This window comes from Podarcis muralis, chromosome 14, assembly GCF_964188315.1.
Source record: "Podarcis muralis chromosome 14, rPodMur119.hap1.1, whole genome shotgun sequence".
NCBI lineage: Eukaryota > Metazoa > Chordata > Lepidosauria > Squamata > Lacertidae > Podarcis > Podarcis muralis.
In genome coordinates, this window is record NC_135668.1 from 10,720,269 (window position 1) to 10,736,381 (window position 16,113).

General features: G+C 44.0%; 1 protein-coding gene across 2 annotated transcripts in view; it reads left to right on the forward strand.

Annotated features, from left to right (window-relative positions):
- The window catches only part of GNB5 (G protein subunit beta 5), a 36,020-nt gene extending 24,276 nt beyond the window's left edge, over positions 1-11,744 (forward strand). Inside the window, exons 9-12 of one of the 2 annotated variants that reach the window (XR_013390669.1) lie at positions 699-795; positions 6,199-6,365; positions 7,302-9,951; positions 10,024-11,744. Coding sequence is in view for 1 of the 2 variants with exons in the window: in XM_028706237.2 (XP_028562070.2) it covers positions 699-795; positions 6,199-6,365; positions 7,302-7,313 (276 nt within the window). In the remaining variant the exon portion in view is untranslated. Of the gene's footprint in view, positions 1-698; positions 796-6,198; positions 6,366-7,301 lie in introns of both variants that reach the window. The other variant, XM_028706237.2, reaches the window with a different exon arrangement.
- The last annotated feature ends 4,369 nt before the right edge of the window (positions 11,745-16,113 follow it).

Here is a 16,113-nt window from a genome sequence, read left to right on the forward strand (position 1 = left end):
GGTATAAATAAATTATTATTATTATTATTATTATTATTATTATTATTATTATTATTATTATGCCATGTGAAGGTATGAATGCATGTTCTATAGCATAGCTATATGTCGTATAGCATAGCAGTCTGGCAAGTGTGAAAGGGTCTGCACAGTGGCAGAAAAGTGGTTCTTAATGCTCAGAAGAGCGCATGGGAGGGTTAGAAGAATGGAGGGGACGGCGGGGGGGGGGGACACTTGGCTTTGCTTTTCAGCTGATTTAGATTTCAGCCAAGGCCTATTCTAAAGGCTCAGTAGGCGGCCACAAATACATCCGCATCTCATTTGAACCTCACTGCAGCCCTGGGATGTAGCGGAGCAGAGACAAATCTGCCCAAGACCACCCAGTGCGCTTTCTGGCTGAGCAGAGAGCTAAACTTTTGTCTTCCCCAGCATCCCAAATCAACAGTGACTTGTCTTGACATCGTGGCAGGCCAGATATTGTGTCTTCCCCCAATGCCCACAGGCTTAAATAGGTTGGACATCTGCTGTAATGATGTCAGGTGATTGACAGGTGGGCTAGACCAGCTACTGGTCCAAGTTTGCCTTCGTGGGTGGGACGGGAGAGAGTTTTGTCCTGTTAGTATTTATCAATCTTATAAAAAGTCAGCTTGTGAGTATTAGCCTTTGCCTGAGCACAGATACTGTATCTCCTTTCTTTCCAGTGTCGTTTATATGACCTGCGGGCAGACAGAGAAGTGGCCATTTATTCCAAAGAGAGCATCATCTTTGGGGCATCCAGTGTGGACTTTTCCCTTAGTGGTGAGACATGAATTCTGACACACTTTTCTTTGGGGGGCAGGCGGGAAGAGCTGTACTATATTCTCTTTTCAATGTGGCTTCGATTGTTGTCACAGCTACAGAACCGAGGGCACTTACAGACTGTGGTTACTCTGTGGGTGGGATTAATTCACTTACTGGCAAATTCAGGTTGCTCAATTATAGTTAGTTGGGAGCTCTTGCACAGCAAACCCACTTCTCCAAAAGATCAAATTTATTGCAATAAGGAAAGTAGAAAGTCTGACATAACACTTGATTTGATGCATCTGCAGACAAATCAGGATGGGTGCTCCTGGAACAGCCAGTGTTGCCTAATCTCCCTGCAAATATATCAGGAAGGATGCTCAATGAACAGGTTGTTAGGAAGTTCCCTTAGCTCAGGGGTCTGCAACCCGCGGCTCCGGAGCCGCATGTGGCTCTTTTACACCTTTGCCGCGGCTCCGGGGCAGATACTAGTGAGGGGAGGAGGTGCATTGTGCGCCCCGACACTCCCTGCTGTGGCGGGCGCTGTACTGGCTGTGATGTTGCATGGGGGCAGTGCGTGCGTTAGTCACGCACCGTCCCGACGTCACCTTCCCGCCCGCCCGCTACCTTGTAAGGGGCATGTACGCTGGTCACTGTTTTGAAGGGGAGTGAAGAACACACACACAAAAAGGTAACTTGTTAATTTAACGTTTATTTCTATGAGGAGGAGTAATTCTGAGGGGTCAAACAAAGAAATAATAAAAAAGTGACAAAAAAGTTATTTTTATAATGATGAGTTTTGCGGCTCCCAGTTTTTTTTTTCCTTCGGAAACGGATCCAAGTGGCTCTTTTTGTCTTAAAGGTTGCAGACCCCTGCCTTAGCTGGTGAAAGAAACTTGTAAAACTGCTGAATCATTGCAGGCCCTGCAGTCTACAAGTGGCTGCTCTTGAGCTTTGGTTTTGAGCAGGGGTCTGCAACCCTCGGCTCCGGAGCCGCATGTGGCTCTTTTACATCTTTGCGCGGCTCCGGGGCGGATACTAGCGAGGGGAGGAGGCGCATTGTGCGCCCCGACACTCCTCACTGTGGCGGGCGCTGTACTGGCTGTTACATCGCATGGGGGCGGTGCGTGCGTTAGTCACGCACCGTCCCGACGTCACCTTCCCACCCGCTGTCAGATCGCGGCTCCGGAGGTATATTTGTTTTAAATGTCGCAATGGTTTTGCGGCTCCCAGTTGTTGTTTTTTCTTTGGAAATGGGTCCAAGTGGCTCTTTTTGTCTTAAAGGTTGCAGACCCCTGGTTTTGAGGCTAAGGCTGGTAGCTCATCTTTCATGAAAACAGTTCTTTGACTCCACTGCATGCTTTTGGGGAAGGTGTTGCTTTAGCTGCTGCCTTTAGCTTGGCTGAGGAAAATTGGTTATAGCTTGAGCTGCAACATTTCACTGATTTGAATCAGTTGGACTGGTTGATTTTATAAAGGCTCGATCTAGAAACAGCAGCAACACTTTGGGTATCTCCAATTAGTTGGGCATCATTTTATTAAAATATATTGTTGCGATGAGGACACTTTCTGGAATTAGTGTGGCTTTTCTAAATATGTCGACATTAGCTCAAACCTTGAGGAACTATGTGCAGTATTGTGCAGCAGGCAACTTGTTACTTGTTTTCTAACAGCACGACGAGTGTAGTTGCGCAACATGCACTTTGAGTGATGAAGGGCAATTGCACATGCCAGCAAATTTTCACACCATCTGCTGCTGGTGGCTGTATGAGCAAGGCATACTCTCTTTTTTCGAAGAACATCCTGGGAGCCCATTGCTATTTGCGTCCCACTTCCTTGTTCTCTTATGCAAAAGCTCATTCCCTTTCTTGGAAGAGGCAGAAATGTTTTGCATGCTTGTCTTGTGGACAACATCTGGGGTCTTGCTAGTGAAGGAGGAGACTCCCATCTGCTGTGCAGCAGGTCCCAGCCCAGGGTGTAAACCCAAGGCAGGCCAGAACAAGTTTCAGGGTGGGTGGGTGCAAGGCAAAGTAGGGTTCAGGCTGGGATTGAAGTTGCTGCGGCAAGGAACAAGCTGAAATGGAGCCCTCAGAGTAGCAGAAGTGCAGCCTAATAGTAATAATAACTATAACAACAACAACAATAACAAAACAACTATAACAGTAATAACAACAACAATAATTATTTATTATTTATTACCATATTTTTCTGTGTATAGGACTAGGTTTCCCCCCTAAAAATAATGTCAAAAATTGGGGGGGGGGCTCTTATACTCTGGGCCATCTCCCCCCATTTTCTTAAATCTGAGTCCCCAGAAATAAGGGGCGTCTTATACATGGGGTAGGCTTATAGACAGAAAAATAGGGTACAGTGGTACCTCGGGTTAAGAACTTAATTCGGTCCGGAGGTGCGTTCTTAACCTGAAACTGTTCTTAACCTGAGGTACCACTTTAGCTAATGGGGCCTCCCACTGCTGCTGCTGCCGCACCACTGCTGCCCGATTTCTGTTCTCATCCTGAAGCAAAGTTCTTAACCTGAGGTACTATTTCTGGGTTAGCGGAGTCTGTAACCAAAAGCGTCTGTAACCTGAAGTGTCTGTAACCTGAGGTTCCTCTGTATTTATACCCCACCCATCTGGCTGGGTTTCCCCAGCCACTCTGGGCGTCCCAACAGAACACTAAAAACACAATAAAACATCAAACATTAAAAATTTCCCTAAACAGGGCTACCTTCAGATGTCTTCTAAAAGTCAGACAACTATCTGACTTTTAAAAGACATATGAAGGCACATCTGATGGGAGGGCGTTCCACAGGGCAGGCACCACCACCAAGAAGGCCCTCTGCCTGGTTCCCTGTAACCTCACTTCTCGCAGGGAGGGAACCGCCAGAAGGCCCTTGGAGCTGGACCTCAGTGTCTGGGCTGAATGATGGGGGCAGAGATGCTCCTTCAGGTATACTGGGCTGAGGCCGTTTAGGACTTTAAAGGTCAGCACTATCTGTGCCACAAGATGCTGCTCTGCTTTAAAGTACCAGTAGTCTTCTGCAGTGGAGCAGAGGAGCCTCAGGTCTTCCTAAGTCATCTGCAGCCGAGTTCTCCCAGGTCAGAGGATGGCAGTGCTGCCTTCTCAAACTCAGGCCCTGCACACCTTCCCTTCTCCTTCACAGCCCTTGCCCTCATCCCCTGAAGTTGAGGATTCTGTCTGCAGAGTTGTGAGACTGTCATTTCCTTGACGTTCCTTTGCCTAGTCCGCATCAGTGATTGTTTGAAAGGAAGGTCGATGAGGCCAAGGCCAGCGGCTAAGCCCTTTCCTTCCTCAGAAATGGGTGGGGAAGGAAGACTCCGTAACCCTTGAAATCATGACTTGGCAACTCTGTTCAATTCTTAATTTTAGTTACTGCTTTTTTTTTTTAAAACACACACAAAATGTTATTACAATTTGCATTACAAAGCCTGAATTCATCAATTCATCAAATGCTCTATATATTTTAAAAAACAACAATTACAAAAACTTCCCACGTTATTCAGTGTAAACTCACCTGACCAGTACTCTTACTTTATAAAAATTACCACAGTTCAAAAAAGGGGGGGTCACTAAAACCAAGTCTATTTTGCATACAACTGGACCTCAAATATTTCTAAATCTACACCCCTCCTCACCCAATATGATACCCATTTTTAGTCCCTGCTTTATGTGAGAACAGTAGTTTCTGTCCCCAGTGGTTTGCATATGGAAGTCTGGTTTTGTTTTGCCTCTTTTTCTTTTTAAAATATAAATAAATCTTTTTATATATAGCAAGTTATCAACAACAAAAAGAAAAAAAATGGGGGAGAGGAAAAAGAAAAAGGAAACAGCAGCTCACATTAATAGTACATTAACCATCAAACATCCATCTCATTTTAAATATTTAAGTTGATACACCATTCAAATGTTCTGAACAGATATCTCGATGAAGCTTGCATTTTTAAGAAATACCTTCATTTGTAGCAGGGACAGTTAAAAGTCCTCAGACCATTGCATAGTAGATGGTCAGTGTGTTTTGTGGCTGCCTTTGAACCTGTTTTTAATTGTGTTATTGTTGTAATTTTTTTAACCACCCGTATCCTTGCTTGCACACCACATTAAGCCATAAACTAGGTTCATTAGCCATAATCACAAGTAATTTGTGCCCGCTTTGTTCCTCCCCATAAAACAAACCATGATACATGGTTTTGCATTGTACCTAAACCAGGGCTTGTAGTTCCTTTTGTTCCAACAAACCGCTTTCTGTAGCCACGTTTTGATCTGAGCTTATCGATTGCTGGAGCAAAACAAAACCATGATCCTGGTTCAGCTGGGGTTCATGGTTTGTTTCCTAGCAGTGAGATCTAAGAGGAGTAGAACATCATTCAGCTGGTCTGCAGGATGTCTGTGGATTTGTGGATGGAGGCAGAAGATGGCACATCCTTTACATTAAATGTTCATATTGACTTTCAGTTGTATGCTAATTGTATTACGATTTGAATTCTATGGCTTGCAATAAAATACAATATATAAGAAACAAAAGAAGCCATAAGACAGAGCTATTCCGCCTGGCTTTCAATTTGAACTTAGCCTGATCTTTTATTCCCCTTCCTTCCTTCCTTCCTTCCTCCCTCTCCTTTTTATGACGATTACGTTCTCTGGGATCCCACAGCTAATTCTCCCCTGGTCTCCTCGCTGGCCCAAATAGGACTAATTTAGCCAGCTAGCCCTGGTGATCATCTAATGTTTATTGGATGGATTTCCCCCCTAAATTGATTTTTGAATTCTGAATTTATTGTTATTCACGTTTTATATTGTATTTTATGCTGTTTTTTGTTGCATCAGTTAAGTGTTTTAAATTTGTTGTTAGCCGCCCTGAGCCCGGTTTTCTGAACCAGGAAGGGCAGGGTATAAAAAATAATTGTTGTTGTTGTTTAAAAAATACATGCAGGTGCACAGTGAATTTCAGTTGCTGTGCAACAAGCAGAAAAATCATTAAGTGGTCCAGAAAATAAAGAAAAAGTTGGGGAACCACTGGCTGACCAAGATGTGCAGATTTGACCATTGTCTGTGTCCTTCCTTGGAAAGATTATTTGCTAAAAATCAGGGAACAGTAGTACCTTGGTTTTCTAATGTAATCCATTCCGGATGTCCGTTCGAATTCTGAAATGTTCGAAAACTGAAAGTGGAAGCCTCAAAATGGAAGCCTCAATTCGGAAAACTTCAAAATGGAAGCTGCGTTTCCTTTTCGACTTCTGAGACGCATTCGAAAACCGAGGCTTTTACTTCCAGATTTTTGGCTTTCGAGTTCTGAAACATTCGACTATGGAGGTGTTCGAAAACCGAGGTGCCATTGTATAAGCCCTGGAAATGTTGTTGTTCATGTAATGCCATCATTCTTTACGAATTCCTCCTGCAGGCCGCTTACTGTTTGCTGGCTACAATGACTACACCATAAACGTGTGGGATGTTCTGAAAGGGGCTCGTGTTTCTATCCTGTTTGGCCATGAGAATCGAGTTAGCACTTTGAGGGTTTCGCCTGACGGGACAGCCTTCTGCTCAGGATCCTGGGATCACACTCTAAGAGTAAGGGCTCTTCGTTCTTCCGCTTCCTTCCTCTTCCCCCAAAATCAGCATCTCTTATGATTAATGCAGAAATAGTATGATTAAATAAAATGCATTTATAGCCAGCTTTGTAGTATAAAGTCGTTGAATAGCAAGAGAAATAGAGGTTTTGAAAATCAGTTTAAAAAATTATTCAGTTATATAATTGTTCCATAAATAACTTGGTCACATCTCTGGGAAATCCTTCTTAAACAAAAATGTCTTTGGTAAGCACCTAAACACTGTAACATTAGCAGTGGCGTAGCGTGGGGGGTGCAGGGGGGGCCGGCCGCACCGGGCGCAACATCTGGGGTTAGGGCAAATCCACAGGTTAGGGGGCGCAAATCCACGGGTTAGGGGGCGCAAATTACTTGCCTTGCCCCGGGTGCTGACAACCCACGCTACGCCACTGAACATTAGTCACATGCCTCAATTGTTGCTGGTAATCAATTTCAGAGAGCTGGAGCTTGCAACGCTGGACACCCAGTTTCTAAGAAGCTTCTAGATGCAGACACTGCAGAAAGTTTTCTAATAGATCCAGAAATACACTATTAATAATAATAAAAACCAGACTCCCACGAGAGGTGGTAGACTCTCCTGTGTTGGAGGCAGCTGTGAAACTTTGGCCTGCGGGTGATGCTAAACTACAACTCCCATCATCGCTGGCCATTGGCCATGCTTGCTGGGGTTGATGGGAATTATATTTCAGCCATATCTGGAAGGCCAAAGTTTTCCCAACAACAGCATCCTTAAGTGGATATATGAATCCACTAAGAGAAGCGTTCCCGTTCCCATGGTCACATAAGCAGGTTGTTTTAGAAAACCGCAAGTAACCTTTTTTTGATGCTCATCATCATTTGACTTCTCTCTCTCTCTCTCTCTCTCTCTCTCTCTCTCTCTCTCTCTTTCTCCCTCTAGGTCTGGGCTTAACCCCTGGTGCTGTTGGCAGATACGTGTTAAAATTGCAATGGGATGGTGGGGGGGAAATGAACACCTCAGATCGGAAAAAGAAAAAGCTACAATAACGAAAGGAAACGCAACAGGGTGATAATTGAAAGATCGAATGCGACATTGTCAGTGTTTTATCACGTTGTTGGCCAGAAACACTCACTATTGGTTAGAAAAGGTAATATACTTTTATCATACAGTGGGGGTGGGGGAATCTATGTGTGGTATACTACTAATAATAAGCTGTTTTTACTTCTGTTTTTGAAACTACCTTTTTTTTTTTAAAGAAATGGTTTAATAATTCTCCGAGCCAGACCTCTGTCAAAATAACTGTTGGAACAGAATTTAGTATTTCATTGCACATTATGTATCTAGCACTTGCGTGTAATTGCATTTCTTCCTGAAGTCAACTTGGAAGGAAAACCAGAGTATCTGAGGGTTCGTTCTCTTGTTCCATAGAAGCCATTAAGGGGAAAATATGAAGGATTGGCCCTTCCTCTCCCTGTCCTTCTGGGTTTTCCATAATAAGAAGAGCTCACACCAAGGTGTATGTCAAACTAGGCCCAAATCCCACCCCCCTTAGCCTGGAATCTCTGGGTGAGCTGCGGCCATACATTATCTTTCAGTCTACCCTACCTGACAGAGTTGTTGTGAAAATAAAATGGGAGAGTGTTACTGTGATGTGAGAAGAGTGTGTGGGCAGGTCCTGATATGACACAACCTGCCCTCTTTCATACATGACCACACCAGGGATGAGGAACCTGTGGCCCACCAGGTGTGGCTGGACTACCATCCCCAACATCCTGATCATTGCCTATGCTGGCTGGGGCTGATGGGATTTGGAATCCAGCAGTGTCTAGAGCAGGGTTTCCCAGACTTGGGTCTCCAGTTGTTTTCGGAATACAGTTCCCATCATCCCTGATCACTGGTCCTGCTAGCTAGGGATGATGGGACTTGTTGTCCAACAACAGCTGGAGATTCAAGTTTGGGAAACACCAGTCTAGAGTCTCACAGGAGGCCCATCCCTGCTCCAAACCGTTGTGGAGAAGAAGCACACTTTGTCACCCTTCCAGACGGTCAGTTTATATGGAGCAACTAAATGAGCCCTGATTCTTGAAACATTCCTTGGTTGTGTATTGATTGTGAAGCTTTTTTAAAAAGAAAAACAATATTGCAATTCAGATTAATTTAAAAATCAATGGGTTTTCTTAGGCCATTTATTTCTGTTGGGTGTGGATTGCACTCAGTATCATAGCTGTCAACGTTTCCCTTTTTTAAAGGGAAATTCCCTTATTCTGAATAGGATTCCTCGCAAGAAAAGGGAAAAGTTGACAGCTATGCTCAGTATCAGCTGGTTGTTACTAAAAGGGTAATAAAATTGGGGCAGATCCTTCAGAAACTTACACCGAATGCAGACGTACCATTTCCCCAATCTCTTTCACCATGGTTGAGAAATTGGAAAGCGATACTTTGGCACTACACTTTACTGCTTTGCTCAACTCAGTCACTTTAAAAATAAAGTAAGTTTGCATTTAAGTTAGCTATTTCCAGGATCCGATCCTACCAAGCCACAAAATTTCCTGTTGAAGATAATGGGTATTATATAAAAGTGTATTTTTTTGTAAGAAGAATCCTTTCAGTCTCTTTTTTAACTGTTTATAGATGCAGCAATATAATCTTTGTGTTCTGAACTGCAACAACTTTTAAGCGTGCAGCAAAATTGAAATGAAAAGTAGTTTTCATGTATATGCTTGTGAAATGCTAGTCATGTGTTTCCTTGGAAAGTTTGCATTCTGTAATTGGAGGGATTTTATGTTCATTATAAAGATGCTAAATTGCTAGGTACTTACTAAACCCATTTATGAGTCGACAGCACTAGAGTCGTCGGCAAATAGTTATTGGAGAAATGTAAGCTTTTACACAACACGTGGATATGAATGATTGATTGGCAAACAAAATTCCCTAAAGGGTAAGCACACCAACCTAGTTAGAATTTGAGCACCCTACCTGGTCATTAAAGGTAAAGGTAAAGGTACCCCTGCCCATACGGGCCAGTCTTGACAGACTCTAGGGTTGTGCGCCCATCTCACTCAATAGGCCGGGGGCCAGCGCTGTCCGGAGACACTTCTGGGTCACGTGGCCAGCGTGACAAGCTGCATCTGGCGAGCCAGCGCAGCACACGGAAACACCGTTTACCTTCCTGCCAGTAAGCGGTCCCTATTTATCTACTTGCACCCAGGGGTGCTTTCGAACTGCTAGGTTGGCAGGCGCTGGGACTGAGCAACGGGAGCGCACCCCGCCGCGGGGATTCGAACCGCCGACCTTTCGATCGGCAAGCCCTAGGCGCTGAGGCTTTTACCCACAGCGCCACCCGCGTCCCCTACCTGGTCATTAGAGTGGCTGTATTTGGACATTGTGGCCTTCCAGGCGTTGGACTACAACTCCTAACATCCCTGACTGAGCTTCATGGGAGTTGCAGCCCAAAAACATTTTTGAGGGCCACAAGCTTTCCATCCCTACACACCACGAACAGGTCTGACCTCTTGAGTTCTGTAACGCCTCCTTTCCCTCTTCTCTTTCAGAACTTTGATGAACACTTAACTATAGTTAATTTTAGCATGTGTGCTGCAGAAACTATGGTTTGACATTGAGCTTATTTGAAACAAGATATGAAGTTTAGTGTGAACCACAGTTTGCTGCTCAAAAAACAAACAAACCACAATTAGCTACAGCTAACTAGATACAAAAGATCCCAAATTCCCATCTTCTAACCGTGCACACAAGCTCCCAAGGAGGCTAGACTTATCCACATCATGCTAAACTACAGTTCATTGTGAATGTGGCCTTTTGTAAAAGGGACTGGTGAATTAAGGTTCCTATCTTATTTATGAACAGAAGTTTTGTTCATAAAACACAGAGAACGAGGCACAGATTAGTGGCAAAGTGCAGGCTTTCTATGCAGAGTAGACTCTCCAAGAAGGATTGGGAAAGATGGCTGTCTAAAATCCTGGAAAGCCAGACAGTTACGCCCCTCTAAGCTAGGTGGAGGGACGCGGGTGGCGCTGTGGGTTAAACCACAGAGCCTAGGACTTGCCAATCAGAAGGTTGGTGGTTCGAATCCCCGCGACGGGGTGAGTTCCCGTTGCTCGGTCCCTGCTCCTGCCAACCTAGCAGTTCAAAAGCACATCAAAGTGCAAGTAGATAAATAGGTACCACTCCGGCGGGAAGGTAAACAGCATTTCCATGTGCTGCTCTGGCTTGCCAGAAGCGGCTTAGTCATGCTGGCCACATGACCCAAAAGCTGTACGCCGGCTCCCTCAGCCAATAAAGCGAGATGAGCGCCACAACCCCAGAGTTGGTCACGACTGGACCTAATGGTCAGGGGTCCCTTTACCTTTAAGCTAGGTGGACCAATGCTCAGACTCAGTCCTAGATGGGGAAAATCAACAAATGAGTATTTCTCAGTCCTGCATCTTTCCATGCTGAAAAAGCAACATCAGTTGTGAGCAGGGAAAAAGCAGGTTGCATGCCATTACTTTCCTGCTGGAGGCAGGGAGAAAGAAGAAGACTCCACTTTCACTCCTTCCAACTCAGCTGATAAAGCAGCATGGGAACCTGGTGCCTCTCATGAGTGGAAAATACAAGCAGAGAAGTACACTGGTCAAATGCCTCTGCAGTTAGTAATGTCATAGATGCTAGCCAATTGGTGCCCTCCACAACTGGCTTTTTCCTAGTTCAAGATTAACCAGGCTGCAGATTTTCAAAAAAACTGATTTTATTTTTTTCAGAACTTACCCTAGAAGTGGGAAAAGTTATGTTTGCACTGAATGCAGTGAGGGCAGTTCTAAGACAGCACCAAAGTTCTCCAAATGCTAGCTGTTTGTAAGGGATACTGTCTAATAATATAGAAAGTGTAAATTATATTGCTTCAGTCCAGATTTAAGTTATTGAGCTTTTGGTAGCTGGTAGTTCAGCCCACAATCTGAAATTCACTAATAGGGCATAGTTGTTGGTTTTTTAAAAAAACACAATATTTAAATAAGAAAAAAAGGAGATGTAAATATACTTATACTAGATATGAAGGTTTCTAGCTGCATAAGCAAATATGAAGTGTAGCTGGTCTTTTGTTGTTACATGGGAACATATTGAGTCTTCTGCAGACCTTGACAAATCACTTCCCACGGTTTTGGTTTGGAAAATGGATTTCTGTGCTTATGCCTGCAACAAATCAAAATGCACTATAAAAAAACCTGTAAATGTTAAGAGTTCATTGTGCAATAACTAAGTTGACACACTGCACCCTTTGATTAGGCAGTATTTATTGAGGATATATTTTGAGTTTTGAATGGAATATATTGTGTTGATAGTTACGAATGGCCTCAGTATAATAAATTGTATTTTACATATTGAGAATCTTTGGCTCTTTGATTGTTTCTGAATGCTTTTTGATGATGCAACGTTTTGTTTATTTTGCCATGTGTTCTCAATAAGTCCAAGTTCAGCAGGGCTTACTGCCAGATACCGTCGTATAGGATTGCAGCATTGCCTTAGTCTAGACTAAGACTGTGTACATCCTATATTTTTAAAGCACGCCCCCCTCCAAATAATTCTGGGCACTGTAGTTCATTTAGGGTTTCTGGGAATTCTGTGAGGGCTAAACTACAATGCCCAGAATTCTTTGGGGAAAGAAAGCGTTTCAAGTGTGTTTTGAAGTTACGGTGTGCACAGAGAAAGTGAAATGCAATGTTTTTAGGCTACAGTCATATATACACTTACAAGGGAGTAAATGTCATTGACCTCATTGAAACTTTGCTCTGAGGAATGCACTCTCAGCCAGTTATACAGTTCTATTAAAAGTTTGTTCCCAATGAATCAGTCACTGTATAATTCATCTTCAAATCATGCTCATACAAGTATAATATATGCTCATATAAGTATAAAAGCTGCAGACAGTGTTCACCGTGTTCATCGAGTCATTCCTTGCTTTGTGAAACAGTTGCTTGATGTGACTTGTACATGTATTATCTGGAAAAAAAGAGTTTTTGCCACTACAGTGGTGTCTTGGTTCTCAAATGGCTTGTTGAGAACAAATCAGTTCCAAAATGCCAAAAACCTGGAAGTTATTGTTCCAGTTTTCGAACACTTTTCAGAAGCTGAACGTCTGATGCGACTTCCACTTGAGTGCAGGAAGCTCCTGCAGCCAACCAGAAGCCGTGCATTGGTTTTTGAACAGTTTCAGGAGTCAAACTGACTTCCAGAATGGATTAAGTTCAAGAACCAAGGTACCACTGTACTGGATTGGATCCACATGAAGCTAGGTGCACATAGGTGTCCCTGAAATCAAAGGCCTAGGGTTCAGTCCCCAGGAACTCCAGGCCCTTGGGAGTCCTTGTTCTTTAGCTAGGCATTGTTGGAAGCACAAGAGGGGCCATTCAGTTAGTAACCATGGGTTAATTGGCATGATCCTTGCTGAGGTAACACAAGTTCTTATTGTCTGGGTAGTTCTGAGGAGCTTTTCCACTGCATGTTAGTCGTATGTGTCTCTGCTATGGACTAGGCCTGAACTACTAAGAAAGACAAAACTTCCCTGTTTATTTCTCATATTACATACTGGTTTTGTTCAGTAAAGCATTGGTTTCTTTTCTTTCTGGACACTGTTTAAATCAGGCTTCCTCAACCTCAGCCCTCCAGATATTTTGAGACTACAATTCCCATCATCCCTGACCACTGGTCCTGCTAGCTAGGGATCATGGGAGTTGTAGGCCAAAAACATATGGAGGGCCAAGGTTGAGGAAGCCTGGTTTAAATGATTCTGCTTACAGGCACTCCTGGCACCTAGCAGCTGGGTGAGCCTGCTCCTGTAGGGCTTGGTGGCTGCCTGGTATCCATCTCCAATTTCATGAAGGAGCAGTCTATTGTCTTGATGGAGAAGTTGGGTTGCCAGGACTCCATGTCTGCCTCACAGTCCCTTGACACAGACTTCTCCTCACAGTCCCTTAACACAGACTTCTCCTCAGGGATGTTTGCCCTGGGGAGCTCCTCGTCTTCCACTAAAGATGGACCCAGTCCCAGATTTACAGAAGCCATCCTGGGTTCTGATTTGATCCCAGAATGTCCCGCTTTTCCTTAGGATGTTCCTATTTTAATCTGAGAAATATTGGAGGGTGTGGTAGGATGCCCCTATTATCATTGGATAAATGTTGGAGGGTATGGAGCTATTGCGACTCCCCAAACCAAGGAGATAAGTACAAGGAGATACAACCTTTAGATGACATCTCAAGGTAGCCCTGTATAGGGAAGTTTTTAAATTTTTAATGTTCTATTATGTTTTTATAAATTTGGAAGCTACCCAGAGTAGCTGGGGCAACCCTGTCAGATGGGTGGGGAATAAAAATAAAAATAGGACATCCCTGTTTTCACTGGAGAAATGTTGGAAGGTATGCTAAAGAGCAGGCATAGGCAAACTCAGCCCTCCAGATGTTTTGGGACCACAACTCCCATCACTCCTAGCTAACAGGACCAGTGGTCAGGGATGATGGGAATTGTTAGTCCCAAAACATCTGGAGGGCCAAGTTTCCCTATGCCTGCTAAAGAGGATTCCTCCATGGCAAAAGAGGGTTGAACAACAATAAATCTTCTGTTGATCACAAAGAGGTCTACAACTTAGGTCATGAATAACTTTCTCAAGAATAGAGGAAAGAGTGATGAAGAAGCGCAACCATTTCAGCTGATGTCAAAGTTAAGTAATTTCTTGGGAAACGGAAACTAACTCTCTGTTGATTGGAAACCTGGAAACTCCCAATCCTGAAGTGAAGGCAGTGTTTCTTTTCATTTCAGTGCCAAGGCCTGTTGGTAACAGCACTAAGCAAGGGGAAGTCTATCCACACGGAGTTGGAACCAGCTGTGAGCACTGGCAAGGTGTCCCTGCTGGAGTGGGAAAGCATTAGACCTCTGGATGTTGCTGAACTGCAACTCCCATCAGCCATTGCAAGCATGGCCAAAGGCCAGGGATGATGGGAGTAGCAGTTCAGCAACATCCAGAGGACCATATTCACTTCTGGGCAACCTTCAAGGGGCACATGCAAGTGGGTTGCAGGGTCAGAGATAAAATTGGGTAGAGCAATTAATGCAAATTATACATTTGTACAGTGTCAGAAGCTAAGAGTCAGGCATAAGTCAGCAATAAAACAATAAAGCACCGAACTCTTTATTCAAAGGAACAAAACAGCTCAGTCCTTGTTGTGAACCACCCTATAGATCAGGCATAGGCAACCTTCGGCCCTCCAGATGTTTTGGACATCATTCCCATCATTCCTGACCATTGGTCCTGTTAGCTAGGGACCATGGGAGTTGTAGGCCAAAACATCTAGAGGGCCGAAGGTTGCCTCTGCCTGCTATAGACGCATAAATCATGACATGGTATAATAGGTTGTGTGTTCTCATTCATCTGAGGTTGTACTTACCTAATTTTGAGACCTTTTAAGGAACAGATGATTGTCATTATGTCCTCATATGCAAAACCACAGAATTCAAAGAGGGTGTATTACTACTACTACTACTACTACTACTACTACTACTACTACTATTTTACTTATACCCTGCCCATGTGGCTGGTTCTTCCCAGCCACTCTGGGCTGCTCCCAAACAATATTAAAAACACGATAAAACATCAAACATTAAAAACTTCCCTAAATAGGGCTGCCTTCAGATGTCCTCTAAAAGTCAGATCGTTGCTTATTTCCTTGACATCTGATGGGAGGGCATTCCACAGAGCGGGTGCCACCACCGAGAAGGCCCTCTGCCTGGTTCCCTGTAGCTTTGCTTCTCGCAGTGAGGGAACCATCAAAAGGCCCTCAGTGCTGGACCTCAGTGTCTGGGCAGAACGATGGGGGTGGAGACGCTTCTTCAGGTATACTGGGCCGAGGCCATTGAGGGCTTTAAAGGTCAGCACCAACACTTTGAATTGTGCTCGGAAATGTACTGGGAGCCAATGTAGGTCTTTCAGGACTGGTGTTATATGGTCTTGGCAGCCACTCCCAGTCACTTTCTTTTTCCCATGACTGTATGTGTAAACAAACCATATGCCATAAAGACACCACACCTCCGCTGCACCTCATTCCCAAAGGAAACACAAGCCCTGGGTAAGTACCTGGAACCCCCTGGAATGTCGTTCCACTTGGAGATTGTAGTACTCTGTGTCTGTGTGTGAGCGCAGCCTCAACAGTGTAATAAAGGCTTTCCTGTGTATCCCATATAACACATCCAGAGCTGGGAAAAGATCTTGCTGCAACAAAAATTCTCTCTTGTGATTGACCCTAGTTGTCTTTTGTGCACAGCAGACCTCCAGGAAAGGGTTAACAAAAAACCTACCTCTGTCCTGAGGCAGACTCACAACTCAGTGTAGGAGGAGATGCTGGTGTGGCCTTATTTGTGGTGTCCCCAATTGGGAGCTGCCTGGTTGGCAATCACCTGTGTCAGGGTCTAGGCAGTGGTGATTCCTAGGCTCTGGAATGCTATCATTAACTTTCAGGAGGAAATTGAAAACATTCCTTTTTATCTAAGCATGTGATGGCTGAAGAATACTGGCAGCCCGAGATCATCGGATGGAACGTGCTTTTATCTGCAATTGTTTTCAGAAAGTTTTAACTGTTTTAGAATTGTTTTTGTTTTTAAATTGCGGATCTGCTTGCTTCTCTGGGCTCCTTTGGGAAGAAGGGTGGAATATCAATTCAATAAAATAATGATAATTTAAAAGGACCAGGTAACGGCTGATGTAACACAT